The 21,602-nt window shown below is 40.2% G+C and overlaps 1 protein-coding gene and 1 non-coding gene across 4 annotated transcripts; both read right to left on the bottom strand.

Moving 5' to 3' along the window:
- Window positions 1-540: 540 nt before the first annotated feature.
- On the bottom strand, window positions 541-21,378 carry HAUS6 (HAUS augmin like complex subunit 6). 3 transcript variants are annotated; one of them, XM_058826490.1, is made up of 18 exons: window positions 21,104-21,378; window positions 19,932-20,027; window positions 19,126-19,198; window positions 18,010-18,142; window positions 17,298-17,445; window positions 13,706-13,771; window positions 13,531-13,582; window positions 13,150-13,323; window positions 12,364-12,545; window positions 11,648-11,777; window positions 11,008-11,080; window positions 9,148-9,238; window positions 8,449-8,496; window positions 7,815-7,899; window positions 6,982-7,158; window positions 6,001-6,133; window positions 4,699-5,661; window positions 541-1,342 (listed from the first exon to the last, which is right to left on the bottom strand). In XM_058826490.1, exons 1-18 carry the CDS (start codon window positions 21,193-21,195, stop codon window positions 1,329-1,331), a joined length of 2,730 nt encoding a protein of 909 aa, XP_058682473.1. In that variant the 5' UTR covers window positions 21,196-21,378; the 3' UTR covers window positions 541-1,328. The 3 variants fall into 3 exon arrangements, with proteins under 3 accessions (XP_058682473.1, XP_058682474.1, XP_058682475.1); XM_058826491.1 differs by having other exon boundaries at window positions 18,010-18,139; XM_058826492.1 differs by having other exon boundaries at window positions 19,126-19,188; window positions 19,921-20,027; window positions 21,104-21,251.
- LOC131573931 (small Cajal body-specific RNA 8) lies at window positions 7,973-8,103 on the bottom strand. Its single transcript, XR_009276307.1, has one exon. It is a non-coding gene; the product is annotated as a small Cajal body-specific RNA 8 (non-coding RNA).
- Window positions 21,379-21,602: the final 224 nt, after the last annotated feature.

The following is a 21,602-nucleotide window of genomic DNA, read 5'->3' as shown; positions in this document are numbered from 1 at the left end:
CATTGCTGGGCCTGTTCCAGGCAGCCAGTAGCCGAGGTGCTAATGGAATCCTAAACTTAGGTTGGAAAAGACCTTTTCTATCAAGTCCAACAAATGACCTAACACACCATTAAAGCATGAGAAGTGTCATATCCACACTTCTTTTCAACTTCCAGGGATGGTGACCTCACCAATTGCCAGGCCAGCCTTTATCAGTACTTTATAACCCTTTCCAGGAAATTTTTCCTCATATGTAAACTTCCTCTGGTAGAACTTGGGGCCATTTCCTTTGTCCTGTCCCGTTACATGGGAGACTGATGCCCACCTGCCACTTGTCAGGCCTGGAGAACAGCTGATTCACTGTCTGACCAACATGTAAATTGGCTATTCCCTCTTAACCTGCTAACATACACAGCCACATGATAGATATTACAACTTCCTCAACCAGCTACATGCCTTTTCATAGAGCCTGTCAACTTCTGCTTTAAAAGGAAGATGTCAAATATACGTGGAGCTTCTTGAAACCCAAGGTAACTGTTTCAGAAGAAAGGAGAAAGACAATCCAGAACAGAAAGCAGCTTTATTTAGCAATGCTTCTAAGCACATTAGGTTAGGAGTCAGTACTTTTACAAGAAGTTTCCTCTTGGAATCTCAAGTTGTAGATTCTTACTTTACCACAGGCTCTATTATCTTTTACATCACAACATAGTAAGTGCATGTCAGTTCTTTAAATCAAGTAGCATTAACACTACCACAAGCAATAAATTTCTGGAACTTCAGTGTAAAGCACTTATTCAGTCATACAGCTAAAGAAATATGCACTCCAGTGAAGTTTACAAAAAGGGAACAGCCTCTATCAAAAAGTAGAACTGATTGCAATACAGACGAGAAGTCTCAGTAAGAGAGACTAATGCAATGGAATGTAGAGCACCAAGTAAAATTTCAATCTGTTGGATAGAGGGTTGCGATGGGGTACGAGATGTGGATTAGGAGCAAATTAACAGATCTCACTATTTCTCTTTTGACATTTCATTTTTTTCATTTTCTAGGGTTATGCCATTTATTCAACATCTGCTGTTTATAATACACTTAAAAAATATATAGTTCTGTATATAAATGATGGGCTGTACATAGAAAGCCACAGTGGATTATATGAAATTGGCAGTGCCAGAGTGACACTCCTAAACAAGGAGACTGGAATGGAGCGTCCACCAAAAGGAGTGCAACTTCCCGATCCAGATAATGCTTGGAGAAGATGCTGCACACTCAAGTGAATCATAAACACAGTGCTGTGGTTAGGCTGCTGCTTTACAAATTCCATCCTGATGAAGGTTCCTTTGTGCCTGGCTTCAGCTGTTCTTATCTGTAAGAGAAAACATACTAGTCTGCACTCTGTAAGACAGGAATACTGAAGTTGTTTCACATGTATTAATAAAGCATATATGAAATGGTACTGTAATTCTGATAAGTGCTCCAATCAGTGGCTAGCAACACAGCAGCAGTTCTAAATGAAACCTATATTGCAGAAAGTGTGCACAAAAAAATTTCACTACTCCTTGAGACTAGTTTATATTAGATTCCAAGTACTTCACTGAATCACAGAATCACAGCATAGTTAGCACTGGAAAGGACTTCTGGTGATCATCCAATCCAACCCCCTCCAGCAAGGGAGGGTCACCTAAAGCAGGTGACACAGAAATGTGTCCAGGTGGGGTTTGAGTGTCTCCAGAGAGGGAGACTCCCCAGCCTCCCCAGGCAGCTGTCCAAGTGCTCTGCCACTCTTACTGTAAAGAAATTCTGCTTCTTGAGGTGAAACGTCTTGTGTTTTAATTTAGGGCTGTTACTCCACATTCTGGCTTTGGGCACCACTGAAAAGCATCTGGCACCATCCTCGACACCCACCTCTGGGAGGTTTCTATGCATTGATGAGATCCCCTCTCAGTCTTCCCCAGACCAAACAGGCCCAGCTCCCAGAGTCTCTCCTCACAAGAGAGAAGCTCCAGACCCCTGACCATCCTTGTGGCTCTCCACTGGACCCTCTCCAGCAGCTCCTTGTCTCTCTTGTGCTGAGGAGCCCAGAACTGGACACAGCACTCCAGGTATGGCCTCACTGGGGCTGAGTAGATGGGGAGAGTCACCTCCCTCGACCTGCTGGCCACACTCTGCACCCTGGGATACCACTGGCCCTCCTGGCCACAGGGGCACTGATGGCTCATGGACAACTTGTGATCCACCAGGAGTCCCAGGTCCTTCTCCACAGAGCTGCTCTGCAGGAGGTCAGCCCCAGCCTGTGCTGGCATTGGGGCTGTTCCTCCCCAGGAGCAGGACCTGACACTTGCCCTTGTGGAGCCTCATTAGAATTCTCTCTGCCCAACCCTCCAGCAGATCAAGATCCCAGGGAATGGCAGCAGAGTGGATCAGCCGCTGCCCCCAGTTTAGTGTCACCAGCAAACCTGCCGAGGGTGCATTTGATCCCTTCCTCCAGATCACTGATAAGAAAGATTGGTCCCAGTACTGATCCCTTGGGAATACCACTGACTGCAGGCCTCCTGCTGGACTCTGCTGCACTGATCATGACTCTCTGAAGCTCTGCCATTAAGCCACTTCCTGATCCATCTCACTGCCCATTCCTCCAGCCCACATTTCCTGAGCTTACCTGTGAGGATGTTACGGGAGACAACATCAAAACCCTTGCTGAAATTAAGGTAGTGCAGATACCACCTGATCCATGTAGACATACACCCAAGCTGATGACTGATTTAATGTGAGCTCTGGGTGGGAGCCAGAGGCAAAAGGCTGTGAACTGCCAAACTTTAAAATAACAAGGGGCATGAACATGGGTGACAGCAGCCAGATGAATGGACACTGACAGACATCAGGAGCTGGGAATTGCCTACCTTTTGGATAACAAAGGAGATGAAGACTGGTGACACCATCCTAGGTGGATGGACACAAAATAGGGACAGAAGCTGAAGACCTGAAGACTCAGGAGGAAGAGCAAGACTTGCATCCAAGAAGAAAGAGGAGGTAAAAGATCTAGAGTTCCATTGCTGGGGCTCCTGCTCAGAGGCACCGGCTCGAGCTGCTTCTATGTTACTGCACCATAAATAAATGACTTTATGGACTGAGACATCTGAGACACTACTATGGGAAACCTGGTGAACACACTATGGGTTGAACCTCTAAGGAACCTCTAGTCTGACTGCATGTGAGTGTGGGCATGTAAGGAGTCAAGCAGGGCACCTGCCAGCTCACTGGAGTCACCCACTGTGATGGGACTTCATGCCCAACAGTGAAAGTCTCTGACGCTGGGAATGTCACTACCAGAGACTCATGAATGGCCAGACTGGGAAGTTTCTTTAACAGCAGACAATATCCACTGCTCTCCCCTAGCCAAGCCATCCTGCAATGTCATCTCAGAAGGATATTGGTGAAGTATGATTTCCAGCTGTCTACTCCCAATGGGCATCCTGACTACTTGGTGAATCCATCCTGACTATTCCTCACGATCTGCATTTCTTCTACATGCTTGGTGATGATCTTCAAAGTGATCTGTTCCACCACCATTATAGGGATGATGGTGAGGCTGGGCAGTAGTTTCCTGGCTCCTCCTTGCTTCCCTTTTGGAAGATGGTTGTAACATTGGCTTTCCTCCAGTCATTAGGCACCTCCTGTTCTCCATTTCTCAAGAATAATGGAGAATAGCTTAGCAACAGTATCTGCCAGCTCCTTCACCACCCATGGGACCATCCCATTGGAGCCTATGGATTTATGGGCGTTAAGTCTGTATAGCTGACCTCTAATTGAGCCCTCTGTGACCAGGGGCAAATCTTCCTTTCTCTAGCCTTCCTCTCTTACCTCTGAGGTGTGTGATTTCTGAAGGACAGCCTCAGCAGTAAAGATTAAGGCAAAGAAGGCAATCACTAATTCCACCTTCACTGTGTCTTCCATCACGAGGACACCCATCTGCTTCAACAATGGCCCCCCACTTTCCCTTATCTTCCTTTTCCTGCTGATGTACTTATCACTGACATCACTTGCCAGACTCAATTCCAAGCGGGCAGTGCCCTGCTTCCTCATACCCCTGCATATCTTCTGTTTACACAGAAAAATTAAGTTAACCCATTACTAGTTCATTTTTATCAATGCATTTCAATAATTTAACCTCATGTGTAACTAAACACTGCAATACTGGCTAAACAGTTGACACTTCAGTTGGAAATGGGGTAAGGGGATAGGTGAGCTGGAATACAGGATAGTTCTATCAACACCTTAATAAACTCACAGAAGTTTCAATGACCTATGACTCATTTCTAAATAGCCAAATTTGTTCACAGTAGATACAAAACTTCAAACTATCTTTGTGAATTCTCAAAATCTAACTTCAGATTACTCAAAATTTAACTGTAGATTGTAGTTAGTGCACCTTAAGGCTTTTTCTTTTTTTAAACAGCTTCAGATTACGGCAGAAAGTGAGATGAACATCTTTTCTTGTACTTGAAAGATATTGATAGAACTCTAGAACTAAAGCAAGCATGTTTCCTTTATTTCTAATGTCTCATCCTCTATGAGGAATAAGCATACAAATTTGTTTCCCTCCACTTCTACAGCACAGTTCAACTGCACAGAGGTTATTCATGGTAGTATAGCCAGTGACAGAATGTACAAAAGTCTTGTACATAAATCATATGTCAATGCATAAAGAACACAGATGCTTACCCTTCAATTTATGTAGTAAGTTAGTGGGCCCTCCTGTACCATCCTGTTGACCAGATACCAGCAAAGATGACAGGGAATATTTGCTTTCATTAGGAGAGTTTGGCAATGGCATCGTGGTAAACCCTTCATCCATGGAAGGATCATCATCCTCCCCTCCTTCTGATATCATATTTAATCTAGGTCTATTACTCCAAGATTCGTCTCCATCATGTTTTTGATGCAGCTCCTCTTCACTTTTAGATGCAGTCTTTTTTAGCACTTCATGTGAGTTGGGCGGGGACTGTATATCCAGGTCCAATATTTCAATATCCTCATTTTTTGAGCCATCCATTAAATTTTCACTGTCTATTGTATTAAAAACGGACTCTAAGCCTGGAGACATGCTGAGATCTATGCTATCAATTTCTGGAAGTGTCTCATCCAATATTCCCATGTCAGTAGTTTCATCACCAACAGTATTTAATGCAGATATATTCCAGCGTAGCGTCTCATCCATTAGAAAACTGGAACAGTGGTCTGAAGGTCCTGTATTTGTTCTACTATCACTTTTCAAACAAGTACGTGGAATATTCATGCTCTTCTCTGCATTTTGAAAAGTCTGGCTTAGATCTTCTACAGAACTTCCACTCAAAGCAGAACAACCTAGTTCCTCTGATTCAGTTCTCTCACTTTCTTGAATTCCAGATGTTTTTGAATCTGAAGATCCAAATGTATGACTTACCTGCTCCTGAAAACTAGATTCTGTAGAACTTAATTGAGACTTCTTTTCTGACACAGAAAGACCTAAGTCAGATACAGGAGATGCAGGTTCAGAGCACACAAAACTAGAGTCCACCTCCTCCTGCATACTGTGTGTAGCATTCATTGAAGACTCTTCTGTCACCACTTCAGCTGAGGACAGCTCTAGGTCTAACGACCCCTCAGTCTGAATAGCTCTTCTCCATGAACTTCTAATTTCAGTAACTAAATGGAACAAACCAAGGTAAAATTTTAGTATTTTCAATCAGTCTGTTCTTATTCTGCCCCCTCAGTGACATGTGCAATCCAAGAAGGAATATGTATAGCTGCTTTATGTTTATGTTTCCTCAACACAAAGGGGATTCTATGTAAGAAAAAATAATCTCTTGCATCAAATTCACAGTATTCACATCATATTACATCTACTGTGTTGTGTTACAGAGTGAGCCATTAGAAAAACATACAACATCACTGAAATAATTATAGTTTTCTTCTTGTGTGACATGTTAATGAACTAACCACATTTTTTATCAAGGAGCATTATAAAAACAGTTTCAAACTCACGCAGATTTTCTGGAGTTTGGGTTATTTGTTTCCTCATTAAGAATGTGTTAAAAGACAGTGAGCTAAAGACATCATCCAATGCCATTCCTTCTTCACCACTGTCTGTTGACTCAGACATCACTGCCTTTACAATCTGTAGGATGTTAGAGAAAAGCAAATTCTGAGAAAGCAAAATTATAACCTCTTTGTTTCTGTTAGTTATGGTTCAAAATAAATCTTGTGCTCCAAATTATCTGCAGCATTTGGTATATCCTAACTTTTCTGTTATTTACTACTTAGGTTTACAATGACCACAGTATCCTAGAAACACAAAATGAAGAAAAAGGACTGAAATCAGACTCACTTTTCAATTCACTCATCATCTATGAATCCACCTTTCAAATATGGAAGGGTGCTCAGATAGAATATATTTAAGATATCAGCCAATAACAGCATAAGCATGAACACTAGAGATACATTCGGATAAATAAAAAATCTCAGCAGATGAAAAATAACTATAATTTCAGCAAAAAATTCAATTTACTTTCTAAAATAAGATGTGGCACATTTTACTGTAACTCTTGTGAAAGAATTCCTCAGTCAATATTAAATAAAATACCTAAAAAAACCCCTTACATTCCTGCTTAAAATTACCATGTCCCCATTAAATACTTAACCTGTATAACTTAAGAATTGAACAGTTATTTTTGGTTCTGAATATATGCAGTGTACTTCACAGAATGAAAGGTAATCACACCATGATTTTACTGAACATGCTGTTCACTTCAGCATGATTTTTAAGTATGATACCTGCACAAACTCCATCTTTTAGTATGTACTTTATCAGCCCACTCCAAAATTCCATGACTGATAACTATCTAGCAGAAAAGGTAACTTTCGATATATGTGGATTACAAGAGAAATCTTTTGTTATAATTAGTGATTTGTTCTCTAACTTAGTGATCATTTACTTAAAACCAAACAAAAAAAGTACATCCTAACCTCTTCTGCCAGTTCATCTCTGGCTTTTTCAAGGCTGTCTTTTTTCACAGGAGACTTTGGCTGGGTAACATTTTCATCTGCATTCTCCTCCATTGCTGAAGTGGGAAATTCTTTCTGTCCATTTCTGAAGATTTTTGGAGGCACAAGTTTTTTATCTCCCACACAAGTATGCAAATTCTACAGGAATACACAGGAATCATTAGTAGTTTTAAATTCAAGCAAGGATATTAGCATGAACTGCTGTAGAAATTCTGAACTGCAATGGTCCCAGTGTTTCATCAACAAAAATATTTCAGTCTTGAATTCTAATTAAATACAAAATACTTTTACAACTGTATTCAAGACCTAAGCAGTGATAGGTATTATATACAACACAGATGACTCATTTGCAACTACCTTAATCATGGTACAGTTGTGCAATGGACAACTGTATATCCTAGTTTTTACACCACATTTTAACCCTTAAATTTCATTTACAACTTAAAGAAACAAAGTCTCACCACTGCTCACATCAAAAAGACTGTTTCAGCAAACAGGGAATCAGTCATACATAGTATGTTATACATGAAGCCAGATACAATGGCTGCTTCCTACTGTTCTTTCGTAAGGCTTAACGAAGTCACTGAGAGTTAGCTTTTACAATTTTGCCAGACTAACTCAAATGCGTAAAAATATTGCTCAAATAACAACAAAAGAACACTCCCAAAACCCCACAAAACAAACCAAAGCCCCCAGAAAACCACCCCCAAAACCCTTTTCCACAAAGTCTAAATTTCAACCAATATAAAAAGGACATGCCCTAAGTTTAACTTATTTCAAAGATAGATGGTTACATTTTCAATTGACAGGTCTCCGTTGTTAGATGCTTCTGACAACAACGGCACCGACAATCTCCTCAAGAAGGGAGAGAGGAAGTGACTAGAAAAAAAAACACCAACAATTTTAGGGACAAATTAAACGACTGGAATGCAAATCTTAGAAGGCTGTTATATATTGTGTGCTCCGTATCTGTCCGTTACGATTTCCCTCAATTCGTCCCGGTCATCAGAAAGCAATTTTACTATAGGGAGAACAGTGTGACAAATAGAGCAGCTTTAGCCCTAGTTGTGTATCAGCCTCCCAAAACCAGTAAATTAATAAACTCTGCTATTGATTAGCACACAGAAAAAGAAGGGATTTTTCAATACACTTGTAAACAAGTCTTCTGCGTTCTGCTATAAAAGACAACTGGAAAGTCTTCTGCAGACTTGACGACATTCTACAACATACATAGTCTTTGTCTGAACCATTTGTCTGGCTTCCATAGGTCTGTTCCTATAGAAACATGTTGATTTCTAACAATCACTTGGCTACCAAACTCTTCACCCTTTTCACTTCTGGTAAATTTCATGCCAATTGCATAGCTTTCAAAACCGCATAGTCCTCACTTGCTAGGAAAAGCACACCTTAAAATGTTTTACATGTTACCTGTCTGTAGCCTCAGAAGCAGACAAACCTTCATGCTGTATGAAGTCACTGAAAGAAGACCAGGAGTTAATTGTTAATTACTTTGATAGCCTCTGAGACTTACATGCAACTACATCTACTGAATCTAAGAATGGATAGCATTCCCTTGCTAACTCCCTTGGTCTCTTAGTAGGCAATGTTCAAGCATCTGCAGGAGTCATATTATGAAAAACAGCATTATTCAAAAGGTCATTAAATATTCCTGGACTAAACAAATGGCAAAAGGGAAAAAACTTTCTAGGATACCACTGTTCTGTGTTTAACCCTTTGCTAGTACTATAGGAAGCGTAGCTACAGACTAATGTGACTTAACTCTCAAGAGTAATGAAAAAGGTCTTGTAGAAAAGGTGTGGTTTGAGAAACAGAAGTTTCTGTTCTCTCCATCTGTCTCTTGAATCTTAAATTATAGTAAAAACCAAGAAAAAAAACCTGCAATTTGACTGCTAATCCTCCTATTCAGCAGCAACCAGTTGATCAATCTGTCATCAGCTGGAGAAAGCAGCAATTACTTTAGGACTATCTTGCTAAATCAAGTAGTAGTGATGTAATGAGTGGGCTACTGAAATATTCCACTAAGACTGAAGAGATGCTAGATATTCAAGTCCAGTAAGTAAACTAATTTTTCTACTGCTTTTTTTATCAAATTCTCATTAAGCATACCATCTTGAGGGTACTAATGCTGTATCCATCATGGTTTCCAAAGCTCCATCATTCTTCCCATGGCATTCTTCCTGATGAGAGTCATTATTATCTAGAAAAGCAACTCAAAATTTTTAGCGTGGTTTCCATTTTCTTCACTTAGGCTTCCCGGGTGACATAGCTCACTCACACTACTTCTGTAGACTACTCACTGGATGGATTTTATGAATATGTCAAGAAAAATAAATTAATACATAAGAGGATAGTACTATCAATCCTTTTGCTCAGGCAATACCTGTAGTCACAGATGCCACTAGCAGCCAGCACCACTTTCTGTTGTTCCTGAACACATGTTCAAGAAGCATGATTCTACCTGCTGCCCTGCACATAAATCAGTCAGACTTTCCACCTTCCTCTACAATACAACCCCAGCCACATAATCATTATCCCCTTCTCTCCACATACACCTCAGTTGTGTGGCACATCAATTCTACAAAGCACAATTCCACACACCTTTACCCAAACTACATTAACCAATAAATATCTCTGTGGATATACTCATCCATCTTGCTACCTCAGTCCAAGCAAGGCGAAGCTTTGCTTAAGTAAAGGTTTGGAACATGATTGAAGGAACACATACCTCAGTTATGGACTGTCTAGAACAGTGTACTAACTCTGGAACATCTTGAATATACAGCCACAGTTTAACCTCAGTAGTTCTCTACTAATCCTAAATTTCAGCTTCTGCAAGGACAAATGGCATGTCCTGTCACACTCAACAACACATCAAAAATCTAAGCTCACTTCCAGCAGTTAGGTGACGTCAGTATTTTGCTTTTGGAGTTGACCCTATTAACAGGCAGAAGTAAAGTTTTCGTAGTGGCTGTATGCTCTGATAATGCAACTCAACCACAGAGTAGAATAAATACCAAAGACATCAATTTGTCTCAAGCTTTCTGATTCTACCAGCTCACAGCATCATGGTACAGTACTTCAATCTTCTAATTTAAGGCAGATTATGTCCCAAATCCAATTCTGTAGTCTTTCCTCTGCAGCTTCTAGCCTTATACACACATACACTCAGACAACTAGAGCAGTACTTTTACCTTTGTAACCAAAAGGATCTTCCTGCCATTGTTTTTAATCTTAAATTCCAATATACCTCTGCTATGCCATTTTTCCTAAAAGGGACTGCAAATGACATGATTCAAGCCATCTTCCCCCTTGCTTTGTAGCTTTTAACTTGAAACTCTGTACTAGTGACCATCAGGACTTGGTCAATAAGTAAAACGAGGTCACACAGTAAAATATCATCAGATCATCAGCCAATTAGCAACAACCATGCCTGATCAAAGTCAGCTGTGATAAACACTGTTAACCTAATGACTGAATGGAACCAACACAGTGAGGTCCTGATCAAATGGCACAGTTACCAAGGTAAAAAGTATTTCAGAATGCATCAGGGAAAGCTGGGAGGGCACCTTCAATTTCTTTCCCTAGATGGTCAATGGAAAAAGTTTTAAATTCTTTTTCTCTTTATTATTCCTCCAACACAAATAACCTTTAGACTGTTAGACTGAATGTCTTCTCTAGAATCCAGGAATAAACCCTTGTACATGGACATCTGCCTCAACATCCTTTGTGCAAGAACAACAAAATACCAAACAGCTCAGTACTGGGATTTTGCCAAGCTTCAGAGAATCTCCAAGATACTAAGAAGTTGAAAAATGCAAGGCAATTTTGGCAAAGAGTCATTCAGAACCAATTACGGTGGACTATCAAAGATTATCTACAATGCAAGAAAGGAGCCTTTTTGACTCCATGTAATTTTTAACAATTGTGGTGGGGGAGAAGGAAAAGAAGCTTCTACTGTTCACTTACCTGAAAATGACTGACAAAGGACAGTGTCTTCATCTTCGTCTGAAGAACTAAGAGACTGGAGTGAAGCTAGTTGCTTTCAAATGGAAAAGAAAAAGTTACATAAACAGGCAGAAAAAGTCAGTTTATCAACAGTAATTAACAGACAGTTACTTAAAACAGGTTTTCTGCGAACCAGCTGTCAGACTTAACATCAAGTTTCTTTTCTCCTTACTGGGTAGCTACACAAGGGTATAACCTCTGTCAATGTGATCATCAACATGAAAATTATTGGTCATTTATCAAGTGCATCGCTTTAAAAAGGGAAAACAGATATCAGCAAATATTCAGAGTGACTATACAAATACTCAGCTTCCACAGGAGGACTGACAGAAACAAACCAAAAACCAATCTGCTCACTCTTATGCTGATATACCATCTCAACATCTCCAGTGAATACATTAGGTATCATAAAGTCAAATGTACTCTCTTTACGAATCACTACTTCTTAAAGCAGAATCAGGTATACTGAACTATGTGAGACCCCTAACATTACATAGAAAGCAGAAGTGTTGCAACAGAACACAACAGTTTAGACCTACATCCTCTCTCACCTTCACCCTTTTCTGTTTTCCCAGAATCAGATAAAATGAACACTACTTACAGGATCATCTTTAAAGATTAAATTAAAAGGACACTGGCCAAGAATTGTTTTCCACTTCGATTCCCAGATCTCCTGTTTTCTAGAAATAGACCCTTGCTTTGGCTCACAATGCTGTTGCCTTCTTCTTCGACTGTAATATATAAATGAAAAATGAAGACAGATGTTGGTAGAGATAACAATTCTACATAAAGAGGAAAAGGATTACATTTTCTCCTTTATCCTGACAAACCTTTGATATATATTGATTTATTCATCCAGTTATGCATACACTAAGAACTAAATCTCACAACCAAAAATGCTGCTGCTAGGTAATCTTCATGTCTCTTACAGCAGAATTTTAAAAACTTCACTAAAAAATATGCACAATAAACACTTTAAATTTCCCTAAGCCAGTTACAGATGAAAGTTTTAAAAATCTCAGAACTTATTAATGCAACAAGACAAAACAAGGCAAAAATCAGATCAGCAAGCAAATTAGGTCCCTAGGAACAAAGACTAAAATATTAATGAAACAAAGGCAAAAAGCTGAAGTTAACTAGAGAAGAATCTCAATAAAATAAATAAAATAAATAAAAACAAACACTTATTTTCCCAGAGGCACCAGAAAAAGACCAAACCAACATGTTTTTGCTGTAACATTTTTCTGGAAAAGACACCAGCAGACATGATCCTACCATTTAAGATCAAACAATTAGAGAAAATTTCCCAACAATTACCTTTTTGTTTTCAACTCCTGTAGTGCATTCTTGTAGGATGTAACCATGTCCTCAATTCTGTGAAGTTCTTTAAATTCACACGGACAAGGTTCATCTCTCAATGTCATCAGGGCTTCATTTAACAACTGAATAACTGTTAGGAAATTCAGTTTCCCATCTTCATATAAATTTCCTGTACAAAACTTGAAGTAGAGCAAGCAATAAAAAAAAAATTAGTGAACAGTACCAACACGAGAAAGTTATGTCTTCTGTAGTCAGAACCAGGACACTATATATGTTATACTTAGGTTCAGGTCCTGATAGTTTCATTTTTCAAAACATACATTCTAGGTTAAAGCAATACAAGCCAAGAAAACTTCAACCAATGAGGTACTCTGTTTGACCACTGCCCCAAAAGATACGGCACAAACAATACCAATGCCAAAACTGAACAACACCATACACTACAGAATGGAAACAAAAGCAAATTAGTTGAAGCATCGGTTAAACCAGCCAAAATAATTTTAATGTCTCAACAAAAAAAAAAAGTCAAGTACTAATTAGGCAGACTTACCAATGTATTTATTGAACTGAAAAAGCTAATGGGTTAAACAAAACAAATACAAAACAGCATTATAATAATAATAAATCTTTGCATATGAATTATACATATTTCATAAATCCTTCTGCAATCATTTCTAATAATCCACGAAGTACTTGTTTAATTTTTTATGACATTTACTTGCATCCCTGGAGACTAAATGAAAGCAGTTTAGAAATTCAGCAAGGAGGATAAAAACCACTTACTTCATGTATGTTACTTTCAACTCTGTAAGTCAGCAACCCTGGAACCCTCACAACTACATCAGTTCCATCCAGAACACATGGGTTGGCACAGTCTTGAAGTACAGAATCCACTACTTCCTTTTCCTTTTTCAGAGATGTAAGTATTTCCACTATAAGTGTCCACATACTGCGGACCTTAATAGGAAAGGACAAAAACATTGTTTTAAAATGTTTGCTATAGTATCTATAATGATATAGATATAGTATCAAAACATCATGAAAGAAGATGAAAGGGCTAACATAACCACAGGTAAACAAGTGCAAATAACACCGTATCTGACAGTAGGTGTTGCAGAAATGTTAGAATTCAACACACTGCCACAGCAGGAACAAAATGCTCACCTTCTGAATTTTGTCAGTTGTGTCATTTTTGTTTTGGTTATTTTGTTTCATCCTATATGCACATACAAAACAGAAGTTCAAGTGGAATACAGTGGAATTATAGTTCATATTTCATAAAACTAAGTATCTAATCTATTTCATACATCCTAACTTGGTTACAAGTAGAAACACTTACCTGAAAGACTGCTTCTGCACAACTTCATATTCAGACACTGTCCGTTTTATTTCTCTAATTAAAACCCTAGGAAAAGATTCAACAGCTAGTATAGGCTTCTCAGAATTGCTTACAGTCACTAATCATGTCCATTCTTTCCAGACCTACATAATAAGGCAGTTGTTTCTTATACCCAGCAGCATTAAGTTACTGTAAGCATCTATTATCAACATGAACCACAAATATATTCAGCAATTCTACAGTTCTCAAACCCCTCATTTTCAAAAGACCAGAGAACAGAATACTGGAGTAGAAGCAGCTGGACCACAGAAGATCTTTTGTCAAAGTGCTTTTATTGACATTTTAAGCATGTAAAAATGTAGTAGTCTGATTTTCAGAAACACTGGGTGCCTCAATCACGCTGCATTCCAAAGGATCTTCAGAGTTCTGACACATTGTCAAGAATGAGAAAAAGAACTCTAAAGAACTACATTTTTGAAGGGTATCACTCAAACAGTAAACAGAGGCAGTATTTCCAACAAGGTCACAGGAGACACAGAATTACACAGATCAGAGAAGTTTAGGAGACTTTGACCTCTGGACATTGCATTGTTCAGCCTTCCACTGAAAGCAGAGCCTTTAATTATGCTGCTCATAGTCTTGTCAAACTAAGTCTTGAATATGTCCTGGAACTGAAATTTCACTTCTGAGGGCAACCTTTTTCAGTTTAATTTATTTAATGTTCTTATAAGAGACTGTTTTAAATCCAGAGGCAGTTTCCCCCTAAACATCCTGTCCTGTCAGGACACATCCTGCAAAGAGTGCCTCCATGTTCTCTACAACTACTCTTAAATACTGAAACTCTGATTAAACCCCTAGAGTTGCCTTTTTCAGGCTAAACAAACCAAATTTCTACAGTTTTTAGTCATATATTTCACACTCTGCAACCCCGCAATCCATTGCAGCCCTCTGCTAATATCTCTCCCATCTCCCACTCTCCACCTTCAAATGCACTGATCAAAACTAAACACAGTATTCCACATGTGGCATTAGAATTGCCAGCCCCAGCCAGCAACTAAGTACCACACAGCTGCTCACTCAATTCCCACCTCCCCAGCCCCAGAAGAATAGTAAGAATCTAAAAAATTGTAAAATTTATGGGCTGAGATAAGAACAGTTTAATAACTGAAACAAAAATACTATAACACAGATGTAAAGAAGAAAGAGAGAAAAAGAGTAAAACTGAAGAAAAATGGTGATGCATAATACAACTGCCCAGTGTCTGCTGACCAGGGCTCATTCCAACACAATATGGTAGGCTGCTTATCCTGATTACCTGGACACTCTGTTGACTCATGCTCAGCTTGTGGCCTGACACTACATTCACTTCTGAGTCTTCTTAACAGAGCTACTCCGCAGCTAACCACCCACAAACCTATGCTGCTGTTGGGGTCTGTTTTCTCTCTAGGGTGCAGGACCTCAGACTGGTCTTTGTTAAACCTCACAAAATTTTTGTTGTGCAAGTCTCTAGACCCAGCAAGGTCTCTCTGTGAAATGCTTCCCTGTCACCCTGAAAACTCAGCTTCTGAGCTTGCTGACATGGTTTTCTAAAGACTTTCCCAGGACAGTAACTGTAAACATAGATATGTGTACATTCTTTCTGTTACACATCTTGTGATGGGCATCTCTCATGGCCAGTGCAGTGAGAAAGTGTTATCCTGATCATCCAATCCCTGGCTGTGGTCAGAAGCCTATAAATCCTGGGAGGAAAAATAAACTTTCTCTTCTTTTCACCACACCTTGACCTGTGTCCATGTGATCTATTCATCTTCAGCGGCAACACTTCCCCATTGCAGTGTATCCTCCTTCCTCACAGTCTGGCAACACCTGCAAGTTTGGTGGGTTTGTATTCAAGCCTGTCATCCATATTCCTTAAGAAGACAGCACCAGACTCATACAAACTCCTCTCACAGATCAGCTACGACTTTGAGGCACTATCACACTTTAGGCTCACCCCTTTAACTAGCCTTCTGTCTTTCCTAATATATTAATCTGTTTTGAAATGACATCAGGTAAGTATCCCTGTACCCTTGGATGAAAGCAATGAAACCTTTCCTTTACCCTATTCTGCTGCTTCTTTCACCATCTGGCACAGAGACTGGGCTACTGATCTTACCCATGTAGCCTGAAGCAAGGTACATATTGGGTATTCCAACCTGTGACACCTGCAACATACAATTTTGTTCAGAATCAGATCTAAATCCCCCAAGTACTTCCACTTCCTAATAACATATTGCAGAATTTTTTTTAAGATCTTATCAGGCTCTTGGAGCTCTAGCTGAACTTTGGCCTTCCTAGCTACATCACTGCACACCTGAAAAATATTTCTGTATTTGTGTTTTGGAGTCAGTTCCCTTTTCTTTACTCCACGTTGCTACACTGTCCTAATTAGGCAGCTTCCTTGTTGCACCTGTTTCTTTTTTCACTTTATGAGATGGATCACACATGAGCTCCAGCAAGGATCTCTGAAAGTATCCTATCACTCATGAACTTTCCTGCTTTCCACAAGATACCTCCTACAGTTGCCTAGGTCAGTGGAAATACACTCAAATTAAAAGGCCAGTGTCATCAGTTTTCCTCTTGTCTTCCACACATTCCTTTGGAATGAAGGTTCTAAGTCTTGGCTGCAGATACCATAAGAGCCCTCTAACATCTCCAAAGAAGTTTCTCTCATTTACAAGCAGTGAATTCAAGACAGTACCGCTCTGACTCAACACAATCAGTGATTGCACTATGAAGTCATTCTCTAGGTACTCCTGCTTCCCGCATCTCTAATGGACCACTGAACTACTTTGCCAGGAAATACCAGGGTAAACTGAAGTCCTTGATAAGATTCAAGGCCAGCAGAAACACACCATGAGGTCTCCCTGGATGCTAAACCCTCATCCAAAGTCATGAAACGTGACCGGTCCTCTTGTATGGAGCTACACTACATGCACCGACACTGCTCTTTTACCTACAGTGCAACCCCTCACCCTTTTCTGCCATTTACTAAACTCGTAACTGTCCATGACAGTGCTCAAATACTGTAAATTATCCCATACAAATTCTGTAAATTCCATTGGTATATTACTCTGTGCTTGCAGAGAAAGTTCCAGCTCTCAACATTTCTCAACCTGGGAGTGTTTGCCGCAAACAAGAGTTAAGAATAGCATACTTTTAGTGAAATAATTAAGGTTTAAGCAAGTAAAATGTGTCTCACGGTCACTAAACAAAACCCAGTGTTTCATTCTGAGAATGTTATATTTTAGGATATAATCCTTCAAAAGAAATGATACTGCTATACATGTAGAATTCCCTGACCATTTTAATGCCCATGTACCATAAAGCATCTCCTAAATGATTCATTTCTTTAAGCTATGATGCTTCACAAAAGATCTACAAGCAGTAGAACTGTTGATGAAAGAAGTTAAAGGGGGAAAATAAGGGAGCAGTTCAACAGAATGAGTTCTGTGATGTAAAGCCTATACAGACTTTTCAAATCCTTTTAAAAACACATACACATAAGTCAGCTTTTATGGAAAGACTAATTTTCTTTACATGCATTACTTACTGTGCTTTTTCCCTGTATTCTTTAATAACAAAGTCTTCCCTTCGAAGATTTTGCAGCAGTTTATTGTATGCGACTCTGTGTCTTGCTTCTGCTATGTACATATCATCAGGTCTCCATCTTACAGCTTCAGCAAAAGGTATACCAGTGCCTAAACAGAAGTCAACGCTTGGATTACATTATTTGCTTTTAACAAATGGACAACTTTCTAATCTACCTAGATCAAACTGCAACAATCACAAATCAAGATGCCCATTTTTACCTGGACGAAAATATGGCATGCAGTGTACTGCCTCTTTGGCCTTTTTTTCTGATGTATACATCTTCATTCCCTCACTCTCACCCCCTTTCTATACTCTTTAGGTTACAATAATACAAGATGACTGAAACAGACAGATCTGATCCTTCAGAATTCCTCAAGTTCTGAGAAAGAAAACAGTGTAGCCATCCAATACTTCCGGACCAAACCATTGCTTGTGTGGGTAATGGTGCAGAGCATTGCACAGGTGAACCTTGTAACAAGATTCATAAAGTAATAGAGAGCGAAACCATCTGCATTGCTCTATCAGCAGTAGCTCTGCGCAAATGCATGGAGTGAAAGACTCTGACCTGAGCAGTCAACTAAGAACTACTTAAAGTTCCTGACATATATTAAAGACTTGATAGATTTACAAAAATAGCAATTTAAGCATTTTTATTGTCCCATATAGCTTACCTACAGAGAGCTTTTTCATGTTCTCAATCATTATGTATCTTGCAAAAAGGTAGATCACGTGAACAAATTTAGCACCACCAGGACAAAGGAGCATGGAAGGTGTAATTCGTGGAATACCTACTTCCTTTTGCTTCTAGAAAAGTATAATCATTTTAAATCAAAACAAATCTAAGAAGTAAAGCATAAACAACAGCTATCAAAGACTTGTCTGCATACCAAAACAGTGCAGATTACCCACTAGCAAGCCTGATGCAAAGCTGAATGACTGCCACCACAGCTGACACCTACTGTAATCAGCAGAAGAGAATAAAGCTTTTTTCATTTTTCCCAACACCCATCTAGTTCTATACACAAGCCAGTATCAAAGCAAAGACTGAAATCAGTGTTGGATAAATGTTAAAAATAGATGCCCTCCTCATTCCTAACTGGTAATCCCTATCTTTGAAAACACATTCAAGTTTTCTTTCATTTTCTACTGAAGTCCTGAATCAGTGTACTTTAATCATATTTAAAGATACTGCATCATTGGTTTTCACCTTATCCATTATTACTAAAATACAGAAGTGCTGAAGAACATAAAGACAAGATTTTTAGAACAGTCATTAAAACAAAGGCAGCATAAGAAAGCAACAAGACTTGAAGAAATCAGTTTTGCTTTGTCTTTAAAAAGTTTACAATTTAGGTCCTTTCCCAATATACAAGAAAATACTATTAATTTTTTCATGCATGTGAATCAGCTTTCACAATAATAAACACTTTCCCAGGCAACTTAAACAGCCCTCAAGCTGAAGAATGTTATTCTCACCCACCAGCCCTCTAAGGTGAGAGGGCTAAGAGATTCTCTACACTTCCATTTAATCAAATACTATTATCCAAAAGCAAGCAACAGTAGTTTTAGGACCCAACTAGGTCCTGGTCTTCTAAATTCCCCAATGCCAACATCTTTTCTTCAAGGAAGTCCAAGATAAACTATATGAAAGAATATACAAGGCAAAACTGAATTCTTTGATTAAGAAAATCCATACTTAAAACTCTGATATAAAACAGTTCCCTCAAAAAAAGAGTAAGGTCACAGAAACCAGCACAGCATCAACTTCCACCTTTTATAGTACTCACTGAAATTTCTCTTAGCCACAGACAGCAGTGCTTCCTAAATTTAGGACTTCCATGTTTTCTGAACTCAGATGTCCTTTTCATTTAAAAAGGACGAGGAAGAAGGAAAAGAAAAAGAAAAAACCATGTCAAAATACATTCAAATATTCAAATACCTAATTAACCATTGTAAAAACAAGAGTAAGACACAGATTTCTTATTGATGCCGAGCCAGAAAATGAGGGGCATATACCCTAGACCAAGAAGAGATGAAAGTTTGTTAAATGACAATGTTTTTTTTCCATAAATTAATTAGAGATTATTCCAGAGAGAGGTTTGTCTGCAGCTCTTTCTAACTCTGGACATACAAAGAAGAAAAAAAAGACGCCAGAACCCTCATTTCCATATCACTGATCTTCCTCCCAACACAGCTTCAAATGCATAAGCTGAAACAGCTCTGCTATACAAAGAAAACCATTAAAGAACACTGGGTTCTTGCCATGTTGAATGCCCTGGCAACAACCCACAAATGGCAAGTGTTATTTTATGCTCAGTCAAAAAGAATGGGACAGGTAGATTATTTACCAGCTATTAAAATTTATATCAAAGTTTCTAAGTAACAGACAGTAACAGAAACAACTAATTAAGTCAAGGTTTCAGACTGATCAAAATTGAGTGAATGAGTTGTGATCAAAAGGAAACAAGTTCTCTGACTGTATGCTCTTCTTCCAAAGCATTCCCCAAGAAACCACTTCCTTCCCCTCCAGCAACTGTATAAAACATATTCTTAATTAAGGGCACAGCAGTAACCTCAGAAACCAAACACTTACTTGAAAGTTTGTCTTGCACGGCGCTTATCCAGCTTGGTAAACAAGAAGAGGGCAACGACATGAAATGCTCTGCTGTTTGGTTTAGCAAACATATTCCTAATAAATAAACAGACATATCAGAAGCAGTTAAGGTGACAACAGAGCATTTTCACTGGCTGCTAAAGACTACAAAACACTGTTACGTTACAGAGTAACTAATTGAACGCTTTATTTCCTATGTAGAAGTATACACTTTTCATCCTATTTAACACGGGTGAAATCCAGGGCCACAACAAAAACAGTGTGGCCAGCAGATCGAAGGTGGTGATTCTGCCCATGTGTTCTGCTCCTGTGAGACCCCCAACTGGAGTGCTGCATTCAGTTCTGGTGTTCCCAATACAACAAGAACATGGAACTGCTGGAGCAAGTCCAGAGAAAGGGCACGAAATTGAAAAGCAGACTGGAGCACCTCCCTACAAAGACTGAGAGCTGGGGCTATTCAGCCTGCAGAAGATAAGGTTGCATGGAGACCTCATAGCAACCTTACAGTGTCTCAAGGGGGCCTGCAGGGAAGCTGGAGAGGGACTCTTAGGAATTGTAGAGACAGAACAAGGAATAACGGGTACACGTTGAAAGACGGAAAATTTAGGTTAGATATTTTGGGGAAAATCTTTACTGTGACAATAGTGAGGCATTGGAACCGGCTGCCCCGAGAGGTTGCGGATGCCCCGACCCTGAGAGCGTTTAAGGCCAGGATGGGTAAGGCCTTGAGCAACCAGGTCCAGTGGAATACGTCCCGGCCCACGGCGGGAGGGCGGCAGCAGAATATGTATCATGTTCTAAGGTCCATTCCAGGCCCCTAACAACCTACGATGCTATGAAACAATTCCGGCAACTTCTCTTCCAAGGCAAGTTCTCAAAACACGCGCTAGGAAGCCCCTCACCTCGCCTTCCCCACAGGACTGTGAGGGGGAAGCAAGACTTCTCACCAGTCCTGGCTTTCATTTCTTCAGAAAGTCTGAGATAATAATGTGGACTGCAGCGGCAATGTGGGCATTTCCCGGGCGCTGTATGTCGCCAGGGGCACCAGGCCCCTCAGCGGCCATGGCGAGACGCTCCCGCCTCGCGCTCCCGGGGGGGACCCAGTTCGAATCCCGCGCCTCCGCCCTCTCCCAGATTTCCCTAGCACTCACCTCCCTAGTTTTACGCCACAGTGGCGTTTCGGGCGCAAGCCCAAGGCCAGCAAACAGAGCCAGAGGTGATCGCTCTCCCACTTGTCGGCCATGGCAGCCGTCGGCACCGGGCGGTCAGACAGCGCACCCCGCCAACCCCTCACAGCCGCGCCATCTTCCCGAGCCCGCCAAAAAATCCCGCGCGCGGGCCCGCCCACACCACGCCGCTACCCTCGCGAGACCTCCCGCCCGCCCCGGAGCCCAAAGACGAGGCGAGCCGGGCGCGCGGCCTCACGGGAGCTGTAGTCCGGGTGCAGTCATCTCTCCAGCGGGCCCTTCCATTCAAATAGGGATTTTGCAATCGGTGAGAAAAACAAAACAAAACCAAGATAAGTTCCCCCGCCGCCCCCCCCCCCAAAAAAAAAAAAAAAAAAAACAAACAGAAAAACAACCCTAAGCCCTAACAAGAAAAACTCGCACCGGCAAGAGGGCTGTGCGGTTCAAACTTTTATTCCAAGGC

This window comes from Poecile atricapillus, chromosome Z (assembly GCF_030490865.1).
Source record: "Poecile atricapillus isolate bPoeAtr1 chromosome Z, bPoeAtr1.hap1, whole genome shotgun sequence".
Classification (NCBI taxonomy): Eukaryota; Metazoa; Chordata; class Aves; order Passeriformes; family Paridae; genus Poecile; species Poecile atricapillus.
This window is presented reverse-complemented; position numbering and strand designations above follow the sequence as displayed.

Coding starts and splice junctions, on each gene's coding strand:
- HAUS6 (XM_058826490.1), bottom strand. CDS start 21,195: ATGGCCGACAAGTGGGAGAGCGATCACCTCTGGCTCTGTTTGCTGGCC. Junction 13,583..13,705: donor GTGCAGAAGCAGTCTTTCAG/GTAAGTGTTTCT, acceptor ATGTGCATATAG/GATGAAACAAAATAACCAAA. Junction 7,900..8,448: donor GCTTCTGAGGCTACAGACAG/GTAACATGTAAA, acceptor TTTTTTTTCTAG/TCACTTCCTCTCTCCCTTCT.